Source organism: Alligator sinensis, unplaced genomic scaffold (genome assembly GCF_000455745.1).
Source record: "Alligator sinensis unplaced genomic scaffold, ASM45574v1 scaffold643_1, whole genome shotgun sequence".
NCBI classification, from domain to species: Eukaryota; Metazoa; Chordata; order Crocodylia; family Alligatoridae; genus Alligator; species Alligator sinensis.
The window spans coordinates 417,229-443,031 of record NW_005842783.1 but is presented as its reverse complement, the minus strand read 5'-3'; the positions used below and the strand labels follow the sequence as shown (position 1 = coordinate 443,031).

General features: G+C 39.4%; 1 protein-coding gene across 5 annotated transcripts in view; it reads right to left on the bottom strand.

The window, feature by feature from the left end:
• SLC37A1 (solute carrier family 37 member 1) overlaps window positions 1-25,803 on the bottom strand; it is a 66,291-nt gene that overhangs the window by 18,725 nt on the left and 21,763 nt on the right. For 4 of the 5 annotated variants that reach the window (XM_006034930.3, XM_014525326.2, XM_025191055.1 and 1 more), the window contains 10 exons: window positions 25,245-25,467; window positions 22,403-22,484; window positions 19,576-19,702; window positions 18,447-18,525; window positions 16,878-17,013; window positions 15,280-15,356; window positions 13,106-13,272; window positions 11,902-11,939; window positions 5,877-5,960; window positions 1,919-2,050 (listed from right to left, as the gene is read on the bottom strand). In XM_006034930.3, coding sequence (XP_006034992.1) covers window positions 1,919-2,050; window positions 5,877-5,960; window positions 11,902-11,939; window positions 13,106-13,272; window positions 15,280-15,356; window positions 16,878-17,013; window positions 18,447-18,525; window positions 19,576-19,702; window positions 22,403-22,484; window positions 25,245-25,300 — 978 coding nt within the window. In that variant the 5' untranslated portion in view covers window positions 25,301-25,467. Of the gene's footprint in view, window positions 1-1,918; window positions 2,051-5,876; window positions 5,961-11,901; window positions 11,940-13,105; window positions 13,273-15,279; window positions 15,357-16,877; window positions 17,014-18,446; window positions 18,526-19,575; window positions 19,703-22,402; window positions 22,485-24,210; window positions 24,738-25,244; window positions 25,468-25,803 lie in introns of all 5 variants that reach the window. The other variant, XM_025217066.1, reaches the window with a different exon arrangement.

Below are 25,803 nucleotides of genomic sequence, written 5' to 3'. Positions count from 1 at the left end.
CTAAATAACCTATTCCAGTTTCTTCTCCCTGCACTGTTTGCCCTTCTCTGACTGTGGTATGATATTTCTGATTCATCCTTGGAGATTTTTAAGATCTGGCAAGACAAAGCCTTGGCTGGGATGATATTGTTGGGGATGGTCCTGCTTTGAGCAGGCTGTTAGATTAGATGTCCTCCTGAGGTCCCTTCCAGCCCTCATTTTCCATGATTCTATGAGATTTCACTAGTCTGCCACAGTGTTACTCCCACAGGGATCGTTATGTGCTGTTGGATTAACACACATACCGATACATACTTTGCTCCATCTAACATATTCTTTTTCACAAGTTAGTGCCAAATGAAGTATATGAGAGGTATCAAGACTCAAGGAGTCAGTAGCAGCAGATTTTAGGCATTTTTAACCTATTATCTAAAGATCAAAATCTCTCCCCCACATTCAGACCGACCCCAAATCATCTCCACTAGGACTTCATTTGAATTTGTGTGGGCTCAGAGAGATTGCCCCTAAATTGAAATAAACGTCACTTCCTTCTTTTCAGACTGCTGTGTAAAAAAATTGAGCTGCATGACACTTCTCAATGTAAACCATAAAAGAACACTTTAAAATTAAGATTTTTTGAAAATGACAATTATCATAATGCATGAGACTACTTTGGGCGAAGCCATCTTCTGAAGAGACAATGCTACTTTTGGCAATAGTCCAAATTATATTGTGCTGTAGCAAAGCACAATCCAACTCATTTTGGAGAGCGGTGGTTTGCTTGGACCAGGACTGAATACAACCCACTGCTTTTATGAAAACTGTCAATAGGCAACTTGGAAGGCATTTCATTCATATTTTAGCTACTATAAAATTAGAAGTGAAATTGTTGAACTTGTAGTTTGAATGCCTCATACCCTTACTGGGCCAGGTTCCTCATCCAAACCACATCTCCCATGATACACCATGGTCCTAGGACTCCACTGATGTACTGTGACAGGTCAGTCAGATAGGAGACTACAGTGGATCACACAAGACATAATTCATCTTTGGAGGCCTGGCCCATAGAAGAGCATGAAAGCACAAGGAATGCTTGAGTTACAAGTCACTGCGGCCTGACAGCAGGCAGATGCAGAAACAACTCAAAAATATTCTGATTTTGCTTAATAAACTGCCATACACACCTTCAGGTGGAACCAGTCGCCATTAAAAACATTTTGTTTAGGGTTTTTCATCAAAAAGAAAAAAAAAAAGACTTTTATGACAGAAGTTAGTCATTTTCATAAGGACAAGTTTAATTCCTGTGGAAGCTACATTTTCAGTTGCAAACACATTTTAGCAGAAAATTCTTCATCAGCTCTAATTAGACTTAGTCTCTTACCCTAGATTTCATGGAGAAAAGGGGCATTCTGTGCCTGTTAGAAAATAGCCTCCAAGCACTTCATTTTTCCCCGAGTTGCTGCTTCTACCCCACACCTGTCCCCGACAACTCACAGTTCATTACCTGACCTGTCACTTATCTTCTGTCACATGTTGATACAGATCCACACAATTAATAATGTCAACAAACTTCTGTGCCAGTTCTGTACTGTGCAAGTGCATGTTTTACAAGTTAAAATCACCCAGGAGCAAGTTTAACTTGCATGTTGGTTTTTCTGGCTGTATGAAAATTATAAGCTATAATCAATGTATTTTTGCCGCGTTCACCTTGAAGCCAAAGGTATTCCTTTTTTGTATTCACTCCACCTCTGATAACAACTCCCACTTCATCAGACCAAAACACTAGGATTCTCAAGATTTGTCTGAATGTTAAGACACCTAAATAGTATACCAGTTTCTAGAAAGGAAAATCAGTCTCATCCATTCTCCATTTCAAAAAAATGAATTCTGTAAGCCAAAAGCCAAATCTCTGTGGAATAAGAATAATTCCTGTACTTACAGGTATTCGCAAGGCACCAAGGAAGCTTATAGGTGATGTTCCATTTCTATTTTCTTCACTGACTGGCATGTTAATGTTCAGTGACGTTGCACAGTTTTCATTGTCAGAAAGTAACTGCTGCATCTCTGGAGACTGCAATTTCCCCCATTATCACCGCACCCAAAAGACAAAAATTAACACGCATGTTTTAAACCACCAAGGTATTAGAGTGTCTTCATTTTTACTTGTACAGGAGACAATATCTGGATTTTGAAATCCCTTCTATTTGGAGGGTTATGTGATATTGTCAGTAACCATTATTGTTTAAGGCTGCTTCTACTTATGAAATCAAGTCACTGCCTGTATTGCGAGTTTATTTCAAGCAAAACAGTTGCACATCAGCATTTACCCTGTATAGAACTGTAAATTCCAATCTATTTCACTTATAATTCAAAGGTGCAAACCAAATTTGAATGCTGGGGGGTTGAACTACTGCAACTGACAACTTCTCGCAGTACTTGTGCATCATATTGTACGTTATCTGGATTCCATGTACATGTTAAACTTGTTTTTCAGAATTTTTGTTCCTTGCATCTTCAAATTCAACAGTATAAAGGAGGCCTGTATAAAGTGTACCTAATTTTAAGAGTCTCACAAGTTAATTTTGTTTCTCACCTCATTTTCAATCCTAATCCTTCGTGCAGTTTCACCTTTGAGTGAGCAGAACTTAAAACCTTTGTTGAAGAACTAGATTCTAATAGCTTTCCTTACACTGAGCAGTACATGGCTCTGCACTCCACTGACTTTGGCAAGACTACTTAAAAAGTAAAAGGCCACTTAGCATGAGCAGGACATTCCAGTCTAGCTTTGGGGATGTGAAGTCACTGATTTCATCTAGAGACCATATTTCACTAAAATCTCTGGTGTTAACATGGGACTTTGGGGAAGCTGAAACCCAAATTCAAATTTCAGGACTCTCATCTATTTCTGAAGACAGAAGTGTTGATTTTAAAACTGTCAGTGGATATCAGTACTACTTTGCCAAACGGTAAAAATAAAATATAAGATTGGTTGCTGTTGCAACTTACAGTTCTACCAGCAACTTTGGAATTACAAGGGAAAGATTCTGATTAATATTAAAACAAAGCGAGATGGAAGCAGATATTACAGATGAACACATTTGGATATTTTATCAAATGATTTTTAAGTCTTCTCAACAGTCAACAGTTAGATGACAACACTTAATTCAGCTTTAATTTTGAGTAACCATAACTCCTTTGATGCTTCATAATTATTTTGACATTTGCAATTCAAACCAGCAATCCCAACCACAAATTAAAACCAAAAACAGGTCACACCTCTCCCAGCTTTATGTGGGCAAACTTCCCATTGATTTCAGTGTGAGTTTTGCTTGACTGAAGATGAAGGAAAACTCCCCAGGATTTTTAAACACAATAAGCCCAACTGGAATGGGCTGAGTAAATGCTGCTCATTTCTCAAAAAATAATTTTAAATACATAAAAGCATAGAGATTAGAATTTTGAAGTGGAATTACCAGCACACACATAAATAGCTTATTTTAGAAATTCATGTTGGAGATATTCATCAATAATATGGGATTAACTGCTGGACGTGGCTGAATGAAGAAAAAAGCAATTTGGCCTTGACAGGGATAATGCTGTTTAGCTTTGTCCTCTTGTCAGAAGCAGTAACTAGACATAGGGTACACTTCTGACCTATGGGGAAGGGTTCATTATTGCTCAATTCCATATAATTTAAGAAGCCAACCTGACATGACAGGCAACACAGGGAGGTATTCAGGTCATGCACCTAGAATACAGCTTGCTTTCAATCATCACTTACACTCAGTACTTGCTTTCGTTTTATAGCATGTAGAATGGTCAGCTAAGAATCAAAAAGAGCTGCCAGTCTGCCATGCTAGAAATAGGCCAGTTCAAAACTGCTGAACATCTGCTGTTTGTACAGGCACAAAAGTTAAACAATGATAATCAGCTCAGCATAGCTAAAAGATGCCCACTGTAAAAATAAGCAATCACACTCAATTCTCCTTTAACAGGAACAAGATTACCACTTCTTGGTCAGAGGGGAAAGTGTGGGGTCATAAAAGCAAGAGCAGTGGATGCCTTTATGCCTTGCTATTTCCTTGTATTCCAGACAAGTACAGCCCAGGGAAGAGGTATGCTATCTGATAAGGTATAGCAGCGAGGGCTCCCACGCTACCTTGTCAGCACACCTCTCATGTTCACAAAGAAGTCCCTCTCAGGGTAGGTGGATAGAGTCTCTGCCAATTCGGTTGATTTAATCTCTCTGCAGAGACTGAACAGTAAGGGTAATTAGTGAAAGTTGTAACTAGTGCTTTAACAGCAATTTACAGCCAGGAAGTTGGAAGTTTTATTTAGGTTTTTTGTGCTCAGGAATTGTCTAAACCCCATGCCCAACAACAAACAAACAAAAAACCCACCAAAAACCCCCCAGCCACTGACACACGTTTTCATCCATTGTTTAAAAAGCATTCACTGAATAGCGCTGGCAAATCATTTCTGGGCCGCAGATTGTATTCAAGTAGTTTATTGTGGACACTGAATAAATCTAGGTGAGTGGTTTGGTTAGTTTGACTGAACACAAAGATAATGGAGGAGAGCTGGTCAAAATTTGGTGTGGAAAGTTTTAATGACTACACACTCAGTTTTGTCATAAAAGATTTCAAAGTGTCCACCGCAAGGAGTGATGCAACAAAAGCGTTAGATTCAAACCAACATTTGTAAATGATTTTTTTTTTTTAACTTAAAATGGAATTCCTATGAATAAACTCCAACTGTTTAAAATTCAATTCCTTCCCTTGGATAGTCCTTCAAATGAATTCACTTGCCACATAAATAGCAGGGTGAACACAATGGAAGTACACGAGCTTGGACTTTTTTTTTGCAGGAAATGGAGACTGAACCCCCACTATTTCAAACACACTGCATCATCACCCTTCTACTTACAAAGCTGCTTGAAGCCAACTCAAGTTTAACAGTTTTTTGAACATACGAAAAAAAGTGGTTAACACAGTCCAAAGCACGTATCACTGTGTAAACACTGTGGATTTCAGGGCTCACTTTCTGCTGGTCAGTTGGCAAATGCTGTGTCCTAATTTGGTAAACTATGCTCATTCCAACTAGCAGACATTCAGTTTACGTGCTATGGTCCTACCCATATCCCTTCACCTAATATCCAGCATTACCTCTGGACAGGTTCAGGTATAACGTGATTCACTATGCCAACATAAATCCCACCTGCTGCTCAGTAAGGGTCTGAGCCATGCTCTTAGAAATCAATGGATTTGATTTCTAAGAGCCAATCCTAAAGGATTGGCTCTTAGAAAATCCTAAAAGGAAAAGCCTAAAAGGAAAAGCCTAAATTGGCTTTTCTAAAGCCAATCCTATTGGTTTTAGTGACTTTGAACCATGAAGAAAATTGATTAGTATGAGTGGGAGAAACAGCTTCTCTTTTACTTGCTGATTTAAAAAAAAAATCAATTAACTTCTCTCAGGATCGGTATATTTGATAAACAAAAAGATCTAAAGAGAAAGGTAGAGTTGTGTTCTGTTTCTGTGTCCCCTGTGCTGTCTAGCACATTACTCTGTTCAGCAGTTTTAGGTGAAAAATTTGTATCTGTGACCCATTTTACAATAATTATTTCATTAGGAAAATAAAAGTCTCCTAAAAAGGGGGAATTTTCAATGCAGGCTTTTTGGTTTCTGCTCATCCCTTGATTATTGGGCATTTCACTCAAAGAAAACCCTTGGAGCAATGCAACTTGCTTTCCAGAAATTTGCAGTGTTTATCTTCTTCTATGAGCTGTTTAGCTGGCTGGAATATTGAAGTGCTAAATCCCTTTTTATTGTGAAGACTCTATTTGATCTTTGAAAAAACGTGTGCACTGGTAACTTAATAAAGTTTCATTTAACTTTACCTGAGATTGGCTAGTTTCCTTAGTATTTAAGTTTGGTTTCTGGACTCTGAATCTATTTGTACCATTCATGTAAGTCCTTGAGCTCTGGGGAAAAGAAAAGAAGACAAAACCCATGATTTTTTAAACTACTACTTTACAAAAAGTTATTTATGCTAACTTCAAGCATTAGACCTTACTTTATCATACCAGAGATGTTCATTTTTCATTACAAAGATGTATGCCCAAATGAAAGACTTCGTATTTGATCACTGTGCATCCTAGTTACTTTGAATTCATATGGAGCTGTGTGAAACGTAATCAGCAGAAAATGTGACTGAGAAGCCATCTTTTTATAGTCTCATTGCAACATGTATGATATATATAGAGAAGTGCAGGGTGTGCAGACTGTGAACTCATTTCTCCTAATGGTTTAAATATCCCCCCCACCACACACACAACTGCTGAACACTAATCTACATTTTGTAACAATACTTGGTCATAATTAGGCTTCCTGACTGGCAGCTATAAACTGATCAGTTTGGAAAAACTTTCTTCCCCTTTCCTCACACACAACCTTTCCCCATCCACTGAAGCACTGAAGATAAAGGTTTCTGACATTGTCTTATACCCATTTTACCTTTCAGTGCCCTGGAAAGGAGCATGAGGGTGGTAGCTGTGGTGGTAGTTTTAGGAGTAGCCTCATCAGGGATCTGACCTTGCTTCCTTTCACGGGGGATTTCTGGGCCCCAACTTAAACAGGACGAAGTATCTGATTTCTGAACAAACAGCTTTTCCTTTGCATGTACAATTGCGATTCAGTACATACTGGGTGTGTCTACATGAGGCACCAGTGAGCAGTGGTTACTGTGCATTTATTTAGTCCTTGTATAAGCAAGTACTAAATAAATGCACAGTAGCCGGAGTTACTGCACAGTAGTGCCAGCGGACGCCTTTTAAGAGACGCTACTGCACAGTAACCTAATACTACTGTGCAGTAGCATCTCGGCACTGTTTTTGCCATGAGACGCTACTGCACAGTAGTATCAGGCTACTGCGCGGTCAGCATCTCAGATAGATGTGCCCACTGAAACCATATTTCTGGAAAAACACCACTCTACAACCCTTTGTCTAGAAAGATTTGCCAGTGCATTTAATCCAACCAATTGAGTTTATTGGTTAGATTAAATGCAAAACTTGAATACGTATTTACAGGCTGCTAATGAGAACTTTGATCCATGTTCATTTGGACATAACATTACATAAGAATCACGGGGAGTCACTATGTACTTCTAAGGGGTGAGATATTTGTTTGTAGAAGATTCAGTACACTCTATGCCACGTTAAATGTGCAGAGTCAGAAAAGACTGGTCTGTCCATATCTGAAATCTTAATTGAAGGTAAGGTATCAGCCAGATATTTCTCAAAAGAAAGTATATAGTTATGTTTTGATTAATTTTTAGAAGAAGCATTATTTATTTACTGCATCAGTTCTGCAGAGCAGAAAATTTATAAGAGGTGACTTGGGCTGCGTTTACACAATCCAAAATGGGAGAGTGCAGTCCTGAGTGTCTAGAATGCAAGTAGTTTTCCTGCATGAAAAAGGAGGGTTCCACAAAAATACAGATTCTTAGAAATACTCATTGTTGGAAAATAAATTAAAATGTTGTCTCCTTGGGCAGACAAAATCTATTATTTGGGGAAAAGCTGGCTGTATCTTTTTCCAGTGGCTCAGCATACACACACACACACACGCACCCCCCGCCCCCACGATGACTTTTTCATTCAATTGTCATAAACAAGATTTACTCTGGTAAAGAGGAAATGTATGGAGATGACGGCTAGACTGATGCAGCATGTTTAATGATCAGACTTTATCTTCTGAAGAGAAGAAAGAAGATTCAGCCTCATATCTTCTAGATGTAGAAGCATTTTAGCACAGGAGTTTAAAAGGACCAATTTTCCTAGAGAACAGCAAAGCCATATAAAAAGATGCTTAGACTATAAAAAGATAGTTGCAGCATGTTCATGCATATTGATCAGTTATGACTACACCTTATGTTACAAGGGAAGTGAAAGAGAGATTAGAAGCAATACTAATATTTAAAAAGCTACTAAATGTGCATAGGCTGCTGTACATTTCTTTTCTTATTACAAATACCATTAAATCTGCTCTCTGGCAGTCTGCTTTATTGTTCTTTCAACTCTCATTTATTTCATTGGTTGCTGTAATATTTGTATTTCTAACTCCGTTTACCCTATTTTTTTAATTAATATTATTCATTGGTTTAACTTCCAAAATAAAATCTGTAGTGAACAGAGAATGCAAATGAGCCAAAATGAACAGGAGTCGAGGGCGCTTAGTACCTAACAGACGACATATTTTAAATGCAAGGTTTTCACCCAATCCTAATGACACAATGCCACTTCCAAGGATTTAGTCCCCAAAATTGAGATTTACCTATTTCTGAAGGAAGTCCAAGAGAAAAAATGTGTTTTCAAGTCATCTATGCGATTTGCAAATGAGAATCTCTGGGGGTGGGAGAAAGAGAAGGACACTTTGTGCTCTGGAAAGCAAGGTTTCCAGGGAAACAGTAGGTCAAGTGCGTCACCAGACAATGAGGTTGGATGTGGGGTAGTGATCTTGTTGATATCCCTGAGAAGATTAAGTCAAAGGACATTTTTGTGGGGAAAGGTAACTGCCAGAAAATAACCTTTAAAAAAAAATGACAGATTTATGTTAAACATCCGGAGAGTTACAGCTGAAGGTAACTTGTTCAGGTCAACTTTTGGCAAGATATAATAGTGATTAACTGTGCAGAGCTCTTTGTTATATTTTCCAGTAATAGTGCACTGATATGAAATGTAATGCAATTAAGCATACGTCTAATTCTGAATACATGTTTCTCTAAAGCCACTGTACCCAACAGCTAGACTACTCAAATTATTTCTCAATCTACAGCAAAACATACAAATATGAAAAAGTGAGATTCACGTAACCTCAATCAAGGATGAGATTACAGATGTATGCAAAAATGGAGAATTCCAACGGAAGATGTATGTAGACACCTAATCTATTCCTGATAAAGCAAAACTTAAAATTAAGTTCCAAAGAGTGGTAATTAAAAGTGATAAGAAGCTTTATAATGGGCCTTTCACAGATAGAGAGGCTGAAAAGATTAAGGCTAGTTCATTTGAAAAGGAGAAGAGAAAGAAGAGGTGTCAATGTAAGAAATGAAACATGCTACAGAAACAATTAGTTACCCTAATTTTCTATGCAAGACCAGGAAGGCACTCAAAATTAGAGAGGCAACAGCTTTAAAACAGATGGGAAGGGGGAATATACTGTAAACACACAATTTGACTTTAGAGTTAGTAGCAAGGGATATAGATGAGGCCGTGATCAATCCTTATTATAGTAAGCCTGTATGGGTTGGTTGTGGACAGGGTGGGGGGAGGCAGCTACACTCCTGAAGATTTCATTGTGATGAACCACCTGGTCTGCTTTCTTCCCAGAGAATTAAAAACAAAACAAAACCCATAAAATTATTCACTTGCTTCAGAAATGTTGCAGAACCCCAGGAATCTTTGAGTCTACCTGCTGGCTGAAGCAACATGCTGGTATAGCTTTTGGTTACGCTACCAGCAAACATTCGCCAAAGTCAAAACTGACATGGAAACTGTCTACACATGTTTTCCAGATGTACATATGCACTCGCATACACACATGCATAATATTCATAAATCAAGCATACAGCATATGTGCCTTTTTGGTAGCAGGATACCACCATACTAATATGGCTAAAGCTCTATTTTACACTTTGTTCTCTCTCTTTGCCCAATATTTCTTCTAACCTATCCCTTTCCATTTAGGTTATATCTACACTTAAAAAGGAAGGTGCATCTTAAACAGGTGCTTGCTAACACCAGTACAGATTATGGTATGCTTTAGATTTTATCTAATGTTTCACACAGCCTTTTACATTTATTACTTTGCATTCCAGAGCAGTCCCATTAACTTCTATGTCAACCACATGGGTAAGTTATTGCAGCAGTGGGGCCTAAACTATTTCCCAACCTACTTTAATAGCAGCTAAACAAACAATAGTTTAGCACGCACATTTAAAGCAGTTAAAATCTAAGGTCTGCATGAAAAAGTAATTGGCAAGTGCTTCCTTAAATAGTCGCAGCCAGGTAAACATGATTCTTTGTGCGAGTGTTCAGAATCCACGGCCGCAGACAGATGAATAGATGTGCTAGCATTAAATACATCAGTTTTCCATATCATTGGAAATTACACCAGGTTCAGGAATGGATAGATGTACAGCTATCCTGAGGTAGTTCTGGCAGTAGGTAGCCATCATTATGCCTCATCACAAGGCAGCAGGGGAGTAGATAATAACTTGTTTGCCTTTAGCAAACCACTATGCTGGGATTGACATCAATGGACAAAACATAACCCGATGTAACACACGTATTGGTACAGTTTTGCCCCTAATTCTTCCAGACTGGGTGAAGGTATTCCAGTTCAGGGATTTTCAGTGTCAGTCCACTGTTAATTTTACACTTATGGAATTGTGCTACCACAAGTAAAGGGTTGTACATGTTACTTTTACAATAATTAGATCAACATTAAAAGCAGAATGACAGGACTTTCCCCTCTTTTCCTCCCTCCCCTCGCAAAAAACAAGCAAAAAACCTCTCTCCATAAAGAGCGATCGGTCTCAGACACTGGATTTTCACACTGTCTGTTTCAAAAAAGATTGTATTTACCAGCATGAAGACAGAAGCCTGAGCCATATGTAACAAATAAAACTAAATACAAGGTACAGTTTCTTCATAGCAACTGGTACTCCTTCCAATGCAGCAGTCCTTTGGAAGTGAGGTGGTATCCAGGCTGCCCTTTAAAATCTTAAATACTCTACCAGCAGCAAAATGAATGGGGTTGGTGCCAGCAGCCATATGGCATTTAAATTCCAAAGATTTATTGGAGATTAAGAGAAAAGTCAATATAATGCTACAGTCCTTCCTCATTTGTTCAGGTTTATACTAGAGGGCTTTTTTCCTCATTACAGCTACATTCTTATGATATAGGATGTAATTTGTCAATTTTATCCACATTAAAAAAAAGAAAAGAAAGACAAGAGCAATTCCTAATTGATGGGTTATTTGCTCCAATTCTCTTCCTCATGTTTGCTTCAACTCGCATCTACCAGATTCCCTTTCCTTCATGTTATCTCCTCTTAATTAACCCCTTCCCTCCTCTCCCCTACAAATAGAGCTGCCTGCTGCCATCACAGGTTCCACGCCACTCACTTCACCTCTTCCCCTAACCTGTAGCTTTCTTATCTATCTAGACCAACTTACAGCCCATAGGCATGGTTTTGGTCTGTGAAGTGCTTGGATCTGTCCCGCAGCAGCATGGGGGACTAGGGGCATGTAGCTTGGCCTGACAAGTCCCTGCCACCCCTTTCTTCCCCACACTGCCAAGTCCCTTTCCTCTCCCCCAGTCCCTCATTATCCACTACTCCCAGCCCCCCTATGGCATATGCCACTCACCACTGCTGCAGAATTTACCCCTCCTCACTGCCACTGGGTATGTATTGGTGGTATGTAGCAGAGGAGAGGAGCCAGGGCCTGTGGCAGTAGTGGGTAGGGTGGCCATCACAGAGGACATTCTGGTTTTCTGCTACTCTGTCCTCTATTGATATGAAACCCAACTCTCTCTTCAAGAGAAAAATAGAGGACATAAAGGCGTCTGGTTTTGTATCAATAGATGACAGAGGACAACCGAACCCTCTATGATGGACACCCTAGCAATGGGGCAGAAGGGACTGGTGGCCTGCAGCAGTGTCCAGGTCACAAGCAGCAACCCGCTGCTCTGAAAAGTTGCCGAATCCAGATCTACACTAAGTTCTTTTGGAGCAGGGAATATTTACTACAATGCCTGGTGTCATGCCTGTCCTTGGTTGGTCCCTAGTAATTAACATAAATATGAATATGGCAGTGGAAAAGAGCAATAAAAACAGAAAAAAAAGTGTTGACTTACACTGGGCGGTGTGCAAGAGCAATTGATGTCTTTAGGATCTGAAATATAAGAGTATACACAGGTAGTTGAAAAACCACACAGAATGGATCTTATTCCTGAAACATTGCTGACATTAAGGCAGGGTCTAGAAAAGTTTCACCAGCACAAATCATACCCCTTGCTGACAATACAGCTATAACAGCATAAGCCCTAGTACAGACATAGTTATACAGATATAGGAATGCTTTATATAATTACTTTTGCTTCCCATGCCAGAATAAACTACACTGATAGGCTGCGTACAGGAGTGTGGCCACGTAGTACGTGGGGCCACAGGCACATCTGCAGCACCACGTACTGCATGCTCAGTTGTTCTCCGAGCTGCAAGGGATATCCAGGGGGCAAAAAAAAACCTGTGGACAAAAAAAGCAGAGTAGCACACATGGCAGCAGCGTGCACCACCCAAAGCCGAAGCCTGGCTGGCTGGAGTCGAGCTCCGCTGCCAGTCAGGCTCCGCACTGTAGGGTTGCCACTGCTACAACCCTGGGAGGTACTAGAGTAAATTAAGTGAACCATGTGGTACGAATTATCTAGGACCACTGTACCAGGATGGTTAAAGCAGCAAAAAGCTTTCTGTTTTAGACACAATTTATGTTTAAAAAAGCATCATTCCTTTTCACCTAAATTAGGATTGTTTTGTTTTCTTTAGTACTTAGCCTACAAAAAGCACAATCATTCAATCATCCTCAGCCAGGTATATTAAATTAAATGAAGGTGATCCTGGCTATCAGATTAGGAATACCCAGAATCTGCTATTCTTGAACTGATTCTGAACTTGCTTCATCTTTTTGGGACTGAATTTAATAATGCTAGAATCAAAATAATATATGGGTTTGGGGCAAGCAGGATAGTTTCAGTCTGTTGCTGTGTATTATGCCTCAAGAATATACAAATGAGAGAGGCACGGGTGGAGATTGGACTGTGATTTAGACTCCCTCTCCCCTCCTAGCTTGTTGGAGCCTGAATATATTAATTCTTGAAAGCAGGCATCTTTTTCTCTATCAAGACTTATGGGAAGGAAGCAGTTTGAAGGTCAGAATAGCTGGGTGGATGTTTATTTATGTAAAAACCCTTTGGGAAACACATGGCATTGCCTACTTTAACTTATCCAGTGGATATTCATATCCATTTTGTATACATTTAAATAAAAAGAAGATATACTCACGTTCGATAAGAAACAGAAAACAAATGATCCCCATCAAAGCGATTATAACACCAGGAACCACAAAAGACAGACCCCAGCAGGAAGATACCCAATAAGCAGCAATTAGTGATCCCAAGATGTTTCCCACTGAAGTGTGAGAATTCCAGATTCCCATGATGAAACCTCTCCTGTGTTCAAAAAAAGAGGACAATTTCAGTTATTCTGCTTGGGAACATTGTTAGGTGGAGAAAAGCATAACAAAGAACAACTAGTCACCACTGCTGTCTCCAATGAGGAAAAGTTGTTTGAAGCCTTATTGTTCCAAAAAAGATCCCTATGCTTCAGGCTACGGTGTGTCATGTTGAGGTGTGGCAGACTCACCACACCTCAACATTAATGAAGAACTTCCTTCTATGCAACACAGGTCTTGTACTGAGCACCTACATGTCTGGGCTCTAAAGGCCTGCTTCAAAGTCTATTGAAGTGAATGAAATGATCTTCTATATAGGTTCAAGGTGTCTGGGGTCAGTCCCTATGGCTGTGTTTTCTCTAGAGGGGGAAAAACCAGTTGTGTTCCTAACGTGAGGTATAATCCTAGGGGAAGACAAGGCAGACTGTTACTTTCACATGAGCTAGAAGATAACCTAAGGACTATGGGAGGAATGTAATCTGTGCAGATCTGCACTGCCTCCATGTGTACCTGGGAGCATTGTTATGAAGCCTGTTCTGTTCATTCACTCCTGCTCCATGTGGACCAAATTTTGGCAACAAGGCAAATGCAGCTGCCTCAGAAAAGTGCTGAATGTGTGCCAATGAACAGTCCAGAGACACAGAACCGATGAGCATTGCTGGGCACATGCTTAGGGCTGCTTTAGAAGAAACTCCACTGCCTCATTTTGGGGAGTTGGTGTGTATGGAGCAGAAGGAAGTGGGGGGGGGGGGGGGGGGGGGGGGGGGTGGGGGAGGCATTAAGGGTGGCACCCAGGCTCGTCAGGGAGGCAATGTAGACATACTCAAGGAGGTTACCCCGCTCTTTAACTCAACCTGCTAACTTGTGTGACTATGACAATATGATTTTACCTTGGAGTTAGCTAATTCAAGGTAAGAAAGCAACTTTTCTGGTAGTGAAGCAGGTACTAATTTTCAGAGCAAAGTCAGGGCTGGAATTCAGATAATGCAAGTCTCAACATACTGTTGTATTCACAGGTCCACCATCCTCCCTCCTAAGAGCAACAGACCGTATATTATATGGTGCAAAACTGGAAATGGTAAATTCTATTTACCCAGCTGCACTTCATCTTGCTAGGTTTGGTAATGCACTTCCAATTTCACAACATGGATCAAACAGAGCTCTGGAGCTTTTGCAAACTGGTTTGAGCCCCTATGTTTTCTTCACTATATATTTTCTTCTACATCCCATGATATAGAAATCACCCTTTATTTTTGTACATCCTTTCTCTTGGTCTTACTGATTACAGTGTTCATACAATGATAGCTGTAAGAGACATTTCAAGCTAGAGCAGCGTTACTGATTATTATTTCTATGCTACTGCCATTCGCGGTGATGGATGTACTTTGTAGCTACTGCAGTGCTATGAAGACTACCACATAACTTTACAAAGTACTAGTAAAATGACACTCTCAGGAGGATTGGAAGAGGTGGCCATTTAAAAAAAAATAAAGAGAAGAGCTGTAAGAAATGACAAAACACGTCATTACATCATTTGCCACACAGCTCTTTTTATGAAAATTCAAAGCATTTTAATTAAAAGTGTTGTAAACAAGCATGCCTTATGCCAATATTTATTTTTAGTCACACCGTGACATTTTTATGCAAGTTAAAGACACAAAAAATTCCATTTAAAACTGACAGCACAATAGCAGCCTGTATCTTGATTTTAAAGAGAATTTTTTCAAGACTTCCTGTAAATTCCACTCCGAAATACTTTGAGAAAATAAAATATAAATAGAAAATTAGAATATAAAATCACTATAATACAAAATATTATTTCTTGAACTATTCAGATAAGCTAATTGCCATCAAATTATTTTTAGGAATCATCTGAAAGGTTTACCTAATTCAAATACCACCCCCCCACTGAAACTAAATGGAAATATTTGCATTGTTATAAATATATTTGCAATGACCTACAAATATCGCAAGTACTTTGAAAAATGTGTACATATATATTTACCTTCCTTTTCCAAACCAGTTGCCAATACAGGTAACTACACTAGGCCAGCCAGTAGTCTGCACCAATCCATTAGCAATCTGCAAGCATATTACAGGGAAATGTATGAATAAGAAATCCCTATGCAATTTATGTCAAGTACATCTTTTAGGAAATCCTGTGTAGGACAACAATAAGCCCATATGACACTTTCAATTTTGAAATTAATATTGTTGTATACCCTTCTTCACATAAAGATGATAATATTTGTACCTACACCTCTTTCTTTTATGCTAGTTATTAATTAATAGTAAAGCTATTAATGATGAAACTTGCAGCAAATTAAGGTCCTATTTATGAGCTTGCCAATGAGGATACTGAACCTGACAGAGCTAAAAAAAAAAAAGAGCTAGGAGAGCTGAGAACTGCATGTCTGAACTTTTTTTTTAATTTTTTTTTTTTTAATTTTTGCCCTAATTTGAAAGTGTGGCAATGTCTGTGTACAAAGAAGTGATACAAAGAGTCTTCCATCAGGTTTTACAATCTAAGATGTCATTTTTTAAATGGAATAAGACACAAGATCTCTCTCTCACTCTTACCTAATTTTTATTTTTGTATATATTACACTCCCGCATCTATCTGCCACTTGGTATATAGATATAGATATCTATAGATATCCAAATAGCTAGATCTATATATCTGTGTATGTATGTATGTATGTGTATGTGTGTATATATGAGAGGGGGGGTACACACACACACACGCACTTATATTTTGAAGGCATATATTTAACAGACAAAATTCAGTCAGAAGTCTGAGGCTGAAAGACATTCCAAGTGCTTAAACTGGGATTTTCAATGGAGTGCAAAGAAATGAGTTATGTCCCCAATTCCCAAGGACCTCATGCCTTACTTCCTCAGGCTCCTTTGACAATTCCAATCTAAAATTCTGTCGTGAATGCAGCAGATGCAGTACAATATGCATCATCTCAACAATATGCATTCACTCAAACTGTTGTTTCTTACTTATGAGAACTAAGTTAGTTCTTCTGAGTGCACGTTTTCAAATGTTTAAATGACTTAGAAGCTCAAGTCCCATCAAGAGCCTGACTCAAATTCTGCTGAAGCCAACAAGAATTCCCATTGGCTTCAGATAGAAGCACAGATGCTTTGGAAAGTCCCTCCTCCTGTGGCTTTGTTGCGATGCCTGGGAAGATCTTTAATACACCAGTGCACAAAACTTCTCTGTTTGAGCCTCTTAAACACTTATTTCCAACAAAAAAAACAGTATCCTATATTCAGATCATGGCAGTTCAGTAAAAGAGTTTCTTAAAATGTAGCTGATTAACTGTTTGTAAATCTATTTGGACTCTCAAATAGTTTCTTCAAAAAAATTCTGTTCAACTTCTTCATTTAACAAATAATAATTTTAGGACACAGTGTATTTCTAGAAAAGGTATGGCAAGCAGTCTGTTATTCCATTCTGAGCAAATGCAGTTCAGTTGGTTTTATCTAGCCATTTAACCATGAAGTAGTATTCGTATTTAAAAACAGACAAGCTGCTATAATAAGCACTCTGGAAAATCAAAAAATTTAGGGAAACAAAAACAGCAGGATGCCTACCTGAGCCACCAAGTAGAACCATAGATTATGCACATTATAGAAATAGCCAAAGCCAAACATTGCGGTGAAGAGTCCACTGGCAAGCATTCCAGCTGTCAAGTAGTACCGGATGGGTAGTCGCTCGCCTATAATGCCACTGAGAGCATGCAGGAAAAGAGGAGAAAATGTTTATTTAACAAGAGTTACTGGAGGAGAATAGTACCCGCATTCAGACATATAAGTCATGTCTGACCTGAAACCTTACTGTGTTCCAGAGTGAGCCTTCTAGGTCCCTATGCTGCTCTAGAAAGGCAGCCTCTGAAATTGGGAGCAGGCTACCCATGTTCATGTGGTACTGCAAAAGGGACTAATTAGCACCATCTCTCAGGGCCCATTTAACACATGCAGGTAAAGTCACAATGGGATCTAACATGCAATCCACCCAATTGTGTCTCCTGCCATGCCACACATGGGATCCAGCATCAGATCTTATCATGCCTTACTGCCAGTACAGGGGGAGCCTGGGACTACTATCCTGGGTTCCCTCTGCACTGGCTAACAGCAAGCTCCTGCAGCTGCAAGTCCCACAGCTGACAAGACACATGTCCCTGGCTGCACCCCACACACAATCAGGGCTGAGTGTCTCGTGCCTGATGGGGCACTGCCCGGCTGCGAGTGGGATACAGCCATGGCTAAGAGTCCCATCAGGTGTGGGACTCAGATCCAGCTGTGCATGGGGCCACTGCTGGGATGGAGAGTCCGCTGACAGAGTTCTCAGCTGCAGGGGCAGACCCTGTTAAACAAGTAAATTAAATCTGGGTAGCAACCAGCTATAAAATTAGAACACATTTTTGAGGTCTAACTTTATAGCTGGTTGGACCTTTTTATGGCATGATAGGTACTTTGCATGTGTAGTTGGTCTCAGTTAACTGTGCAATTAGCCAGTTAATTGCATCATACCTGTAATGTGTAAAGGGGGCCTCAGTAGCACTTCTTCCAGTTTGGGAAGCAACCTGTCCACATCAGTAATGTGCTTGAAAGTGCTGTCCCCCAGGCATGGCAAGGGTACTATGTAGCCAGAGCCAGAACAAGAGAACTAACATTCTAACCAAGGATTTATTGACAAGTGTCAGCAGAAATATTAAACTGAGCAATCTGTATCATTCGCTAGAGTTAAACGGCCAATATTCAGTTCACTGAATGCCAGATGCTGACATGAGAACACCCCCCTTTTTTCAAAGAAGTTTCACTGTAGTCATAATAGAAATGATTCATTTATAGAATCATTTGCTGAAAAGTTTTTACTGTCATACTGATGTAGATAAGTTAGCTAGGTTGAGACTTTAAATACATGCCTGCCCAAGGGAGAAGAAGGAATCTTTCTTACACACCTACAGAGTTTACCATAATATGGGTTTCAAGACGGGTATAATTTCAAAGTGACAAGATCCAGGATTTGAATGTATGTGGCTATCCAAATTTTCCCTTTCAATGATCACTCCTTAGAAACTTGCCAGTGATGAAGGACAATACATGTGAAGCAGTTCAGCCATTTATATTAGTAGTTTTCAAAAGGTATAAAAGAATTACCTTAAATACATTCCAATTGCATAAGCACATAGAAATGAATAATCCAGTGCTCCCAGTAGTTGCTTGTAGTTGTTCTTATCTAAATAACACATTTGCAAAACAAATCAGAAACCATTGCATCTGGAATTGGGAGCTTTCAACCCATTATATATTTCATGCATGCATCTTTTTCTAATTTTTTTCTAATATGCTTTTTTAGTTTTAAGAGAATATTCCAGCAGAAATAAAGAACATGTCTGTTTCTTAAAGCTTTTCATTTTGTATTTTCAGCTATTCATTACAATGAAAATACTAGTAAGTGTTTGTCTCAAAACAACATTTGGAAATGGAAGACAAATATATTAGCAAAATACAATTTATTTACACAAGTCTAGAAAGAAGGAAGGAAAGAAGGAAAGCAAGCAAGAAAATGCAAAAGCCTAAAAATATTTAGGCACCTTAGAAATCCCCACACTTTCAAAGGTGTTGGGTCCTCACTGGTGAGATGGTTGTTTCAATTTGCAATGGAAAGAAGTTATTGAACGGGAGTTAACAGAGTTTAATTTAAATTTAGATCAGATCTCTCCAACTGGCAGAGCAGCCACTGCCTGTCCCCCTCCCTGCATTGTTGGTCCTGCTGTGGCAGACAGGTTCTTTGGGCTTCCTTGCCCTCTTCCACCTTCTTGCTCCTGACGGTGGGGAGGTGCAGCAGGAGGGACTGGGGTACCTATGCTGTGTGTGCAGCAAGGGTGGAAGCCAGGCTGCTCATTCTGTGCATGTGAGAGACAGGAACCAGGCTGCCAGCACTTCAGGTGGGTGTGAGACTGGGAAAGGAGGGGGTACTGTACATACGGTAGGAAAGAGCTGGCCTGCATGTGCTGCAGTGGGGACTGGGGGGAGGCTGGATGGGAGAGGACGCGAGAACCAAGCTCCCTGCGTGACACACATGGCTGGAGCAGGGGTGTGGCATGCCCAGCAGTTGGACAGCCCTGATTTAGAAGATTCACAACAGCAGATTAGTCAACATTTAAATACAAAACCCATGCCTCTTCTGTCCATGTCTCCACGTGAAAAATCCCTGTGATAAATAATAAGTTCCAGCACATCTATAAATACCACTGTTACAAAATGAACATGTGAAAGAGCTCACCAAATGGCTCCCAACCACATTGAGACTCATTAGGTAACTTTTTAACAGGCTGACTCTGGGTAGCATATTCTTTGTAGGAGTGGAGTTCAACTTCAGTTGAAGCAGCACAGTGCTTATGTAGTTCTCCCTAACACAGAAAGAGAATTTGAAAACTCATTCGCGGCTGAATCCTGCAGTAGCAAATTTAACAAGTCGGCTTATTTAGGGGCTTGAATCAAAGCCCACTGAATTCATTAAAATTAACACACATGAATGTATTTGGACCAGATCCCCCTAGAGTGGCCGTGTGGCTAATAAACTCTGCTATAGTGCTGTTTGTTCTGAGGGATCTCAAAATACTTTACAAATATTGGGTCAAATTTTGGCCTCATTAGTCAATGTTATATTGGTATAAGATTGGGATAACATAGTCCCAGGATTACTAGAAGTCAAAGGAAGTTTTGCCATTGGCTTAACTGGTAGCAGAATTAGGTCCTACACTAATAAAAGTCCAATAGGCAATTGTGTATACGTTTAACTATGGGCTGTGAATCCTGCTGTTGAGGTCAATGGATTTCTGACAGAGCATACTGCTAAGCATGTGCATAAATTTCTGCACATGATTGGGGCCAGTATATTGTAGAGGTATCATTTCACTCAATATTAAAGCCTGGAAGAGTAATAGCATTTGACTGTATAAGGCAGGCACAGGAGAAAAATTACATTCAACCGAAACTGCAAGAGAAATTCAGATTGACAATTAGATTTTGCCTCTCATCAGATTCAGCAGTTGGAGTCTCACAACAAGTGCTTTGGAGATCAGAGATCAGTCAGGATTCAGACTGAACATCTCATTTGAAGGTGGCATCTGCAACAGCACAGCACACTAAACATCATGCTGGGAAGAGGCCCAGGTCACCCAACAGCTGCCAAAGTTGTCAATGAACACATTTCAATGGTACATTATATTACACAAGTCAAACACGAGCAGGTCACCTCAATCAAGGAAACCACATTATATTTAAAGAGTATAAAAAGGAAGGGTGTATTTATCCAAAAACACTTGTATGTAAAGTCTGTGAACACAGACAGACTGCTGTAAATCCTTAATAGCTCTGTCAAGTTCAGCAACACCAAGCTGGATTGATACTGCAGTAAATAAGAGCAATTTGTTCTTATGCCACCTGATAATGCTGAGAAACTTGCTTGCTTCTCTCCTGACAAAACCTTTGCATTTAAAACTGTGTCTACCTTTATCCCAACTATGCAGTTAGTCCAAAATCCTTGCCTTTCATGCTGTCTTTCAGTTTCTCTCTCAAACATTCCTCCTAGGAGATCCCAGGGTCAAAAAACCCTGCATGGATAAAAGCAGGGTGGCGCACGTGGCTGCAGCACGCACCACTCAAAACTAGAGCCTGGCCTGCCAAAGCCATGCTCCAGCTGCTGGTCAGGCTCCAAGCTGCACGAGCACCACAGCTGCAGTTTCTCCAGCCCACAGGTAAGTCTGCTGGGGCCGGCACAAGTTGCCAGCCCCAGCCTCCCCTACCCCACCCGGGGTAACTTGCCATGCACCAGAGAGTGTGTGGCACAGGTGTTCTCTGGGGATAAGTAGCAGTAGCACAAGGTATGCCAGGGAACCAAATGTCTGCACATGGCCTTTGAGTCTATGAGGAGCTTGTATTACTAGAATTCCATATGGGAATTATGCAAACACCGATAAGTTTGCATAATTGGGATCTATGGGTTAACAGATTATATCAAAAGGTGATGCAAGAGTACAATAAACCGATATTACAGTTTATTGTAAAAGTTAAAAAAAACCCCAACCCTCTAACTTTTGGAAAGATCAGTAGAGAGAAACACGCATATTACCAAATCTGAAAGCAATACAAAATATACACGTAGCTAAATTAAACTTCCCAAGAGATACAGACAGAAAGGAATTTTGTTTATTAATTAGACTGAGAAAATGTTCACACACTGCTTGAATGCAAGCTAGAAACAGCTAAACCTAGCACTATTTTCAGGACCAGCGTAGACTGAAAACTACATCCTTGGAAACAATATGCTTCCAAACCATGCTGTATTCAAACCCCAACCAACCATAGTCTAAGCTAAGATGTCATAATGGTTCTCATATGAACAATGCAAAATTCAGCTTTAACCCTTTGGTCAGCCAGTCTAACTAGAAATTAAATCAATACTGTTAATAAAACTATTAAATATAACTAGTCAACTATTTTGCTTACAGGTTCAGTGCTTCTAAACAGTATGGAAGAACTAATTTGAATGACAGTGTGTTAAACAATAAAACTGAAGGACAGATATGAGAAATAAATTTGGGTTACTTTATTAGCAGAACATTTGCAGCTTGAACAGCAAGTCTGAAGGCATAAAAACCTCAGTTGCTATCTCTGACATCACTGCATTACTCACTCATCATAAATAAGCCAACCATAACACAAATGACTAAAAAATCTTCTGAGGATTAGTTTGTATCATTCATATGGTTGTAACCGATTCATCAGTCTTAACTTTCCTAAATTTATAGCCCCAATCCAGCAAAACATTTACACAACTACTTTGCTTAACTCACATGTGGAAAGTTAAGATGACATACGGAAACGCTGCTTTTCTGTTTTGAGCTTGTGATAAGTACATGCCATATTCTAGATGTGTTCTTAGGAAAGATTATAAAAGTTTACTGTAAGCCAAATGCAATTGTCATCATTAATTTTTATACCACTCTGGGTTAAACTTTAACACTGTTGTTATGAAAGATAAAAGTGCACTTTTTTGTTTGAATATCTTTCTGATTCTAAGTAGTAAGTGTTTCACTTCTACTTACCTTAACTATACTAATAGGTTTCCTTGATAAATGGAAGGAGGCATACAACAAAAAGGTCAGAACAAAAATGAAGGCCCGGTACCTATGACAAAGAGAAAAATGAAAGATTGAAGATCTTAAATTATTTTATTTAGATTTATATAACTATTTTTATTAAAACATTTCAAAGCGTTTTTCAAGTATTTTTGACTTCATGTTATCACAAACTCTTAAAGCTGAAAAAGGTCTAAACAACCTATATTAAGGTGTAAACTTGAGCAATCTCAATAGTTTGCCCATTAACCTAACCCAGCATCAAAGCAACTGTTCATTCTTGCTGGTCTAACACTTTTATACCAGAAATTTCCAAACCATGATCTGTGCACCATAGGTTTTCTTCTTGTTTACAGCTGCTAAAGTATATTATTTATTATATAATATTAATATAATATATAAATAAAAAGAAATAATAGGAAAAGTAATGTGTGTGTGTGTGTACACACATATACACACACAATAACTTATTTTGCTTTGTGTGTGTGTGTATGCATATAATATACATACACATACACTCCCCCCCACACACATGCTCATTTTCATATTATTGCTGCTACATGCAAGCAACTGATGTTGTTGCCAAACAGATTGCATGTGACTAGAAATGTAGGGGAGAGGGGTTTATTATAAACCATGTTTGAAAACGCTTGTTTTTACACTTCTGGTCTGTTTGACATCTACTGCATTCCTAAGTGGAAAAAAAAGGTGTCTGAAAGATCCAGTGGGTCTGCAAGAGCCATGTCTTCTTCCTTCTGTGCTTATCAATCTTCAAAAATGACATGGTGAGTTCAAAGACCATCCACCTTTTTGTTCTGTATTTATACAGCCCCTGGCATAGTTTGGTTCCGGCCATGTCTAGGGCTTCATACAGTACAGCAATAAAAATCAGTTATGCCTTGTGATGTATTTTCATTTAATATGCTTTATTACATTCAGTTGCCTGTATGCATGGTTCAAGCAAGAAGCACGAATTCAAGAGTCAAACTCTATTGCATTTGTTTTTATGCAATGCATTTTTATATTTAAGCCCCCAGCTGAAATATAGATCGTAGTACTGTACAGACCCATGTAGTACTGTACTGTACTGTACTAACACACAACCTGCTGTAGAAAGTGCTGTGGGATCCTTAGGGTATGCTTAAACCAAGGGGGGCAACTTTTTTGACAGGAGTACCACAAATTAACCACCTATTCCTTGCCCCCCTCCTGCAGTGCCACTCGGATCTTCTTCCCTTACCCAATCTGCTGCTCTGCTTTCTGATGGGCGGCCTGTCCCCTCCCCAGTCTGCCAATGCTGCTTCTGAAAAGTATGCCACAGGTTGGCTAGCCCTGGCTTAAACCATGACTGGTATCTCCTCACAGGGACAACTCCAGACATGACCTGCCAACCTGCATCCTGCTCACAGGCACCACTACTAGAAATGTGGCAGAGAAACAGCTCTAGGAGCATTCCTTTACAGCCAGCCTTTAAAACCCATCCCCTATGTGCTCAAGATAAGCCACTGAGGATGCCCCAAGAGTGACTCTGCTATAGCATTTCCAAGTTTGGAGCATGCAAGCAAAATCAGGTATGTGGGTACTTGGGGTCTGCCTCCTGGGGCATGCTGGGGATGCAGTGGAGGCTTAACTTTTCTGACCAAAGAAAGTCAATTTTGAGTACCATCTAATAGGAAGCACCTCTAGAAAGACAGAAGACGCTAGCACTTCTAAGGCATCAGCCAAGTACTGCCAAGTATTTAACTATATACATTTACACTAGAGTATTAACTTACCATAGCATGAACAAGTCGCTGGATTTTCTTAGAGGTCTCTCCCCCGAGAACTGTCAGGGAGACTTTTTTACCTTACTGACCCAGGCTCAAGCAAGAAAAACATTCAATCTTGAAATAAGGCACCTATCAATGAGGGTGGCTAAACACTGGAACAGTTTACAAAGGAGGCGATGGATTTGCCATTGCCTAAAATCCTTAAGACAAATTGGGAATCCTTTTACAAGATGTGTTTTGCTCCAGCTTCTGTCCTCTGGACTGTGTGTGGGTCAGAGGTCTGATCTGGCTGGATAATTATGGTGGTCCTCTCTTTTCTGCATATGGAATATATGGATAAGTTCCCCTGTTCATCCCTTTTATTTTAGGCCTTTAATATAATCAAAACATGCAGGTCCACATTACATAACCAAATCTCTTCTTTCAGGGTTTCAGCTGGTCATCTGTTGGAGTCAGGAAGATAAGTTCCGAGAGCTGCTCATTAACGTTGACATGTTTCTTTTCTCTCTTTAGAAATTACACAAGAACTGATGCTACCCAAAAAAGAATGAAACATTAAAAGCTTTCAAAAGCAATCAGCCAAGTACAGCTGTTGCACTTCATCACTTTTATATACAGAACAGTGGATTCACACAGGAGGAACAAGCAGCTCCTCCACGCAGTAGTATGAGCAAATTAATCTGTTTTGCTGACCTGAACCAACCAGCTCAAAAATAAAAAGCTGATTCTTCAAAAGAAAATGAAGAAGCAGAGTAACAGAGGCACTCATTTGCTAACTCCTGAAAATTAATGATAGATAAAGGGCGTTGGGTACATTTCTGTCACTTGGTATTTATATTAAACACCCTGAAGTTTAAACCCTTGGCAATGTTCTTCATTACAAAATTAAATTAATATTTTCTCACTTTTTTCAGTATTTTCTTACTTTATATCTTAATCGTTGAAAAGTTCAAAAGAGAATGAGGCAATAGAGCAATAATTCTCAGGTAAGAACTGGCATTCTCCAAGATTAAAGGTTTTTTAGATGTACTAAAACTTACCGCTGATCTCTTGTAAATAAAGTGATAAAATGAATTCCAGGGGGAAGTTGAGCCATCTACTTCACTGCTAATATCAGGTTTTAGGCGACAAAATGATAATGCTTGGAAAAAGGTTGCCTGATGTTGCAGGTTGTTGAAAGATTCTCAAGGGGTGTCACTGAGCAGATTTCTTCTTGGGTTTCCTTATTTCTGCATTTAGTCACTTATTTGCCAATTCTTCACGCTAGGAGTTCATTTTGAAAATAAGAAGGAGAGATATTGAAAAGTTAGTACTCTAAGCATCACAGCCTCACAGGTTCCACCTTTCAGTAACACAGCTAACTATTGTAACTAGTTTTCTAGATGTCAAAAATCTGAATGAATGTTTTACATCAATCCAAAATTAAGCTCTGAAAGGCTGGACCCTTTTCTAAATTGATCATGCCATGGCTAAATTGTGCTTTAAGTCAGGACAGTAAAAAGCAGAGGGGTGGAAAAAAAACCCCAGTACTCTACAATCCCACTTCAATGGGTTTTGCTTTTGGTTCTGAAAAATTGCCAGTGGGCATTTTTTCAGATT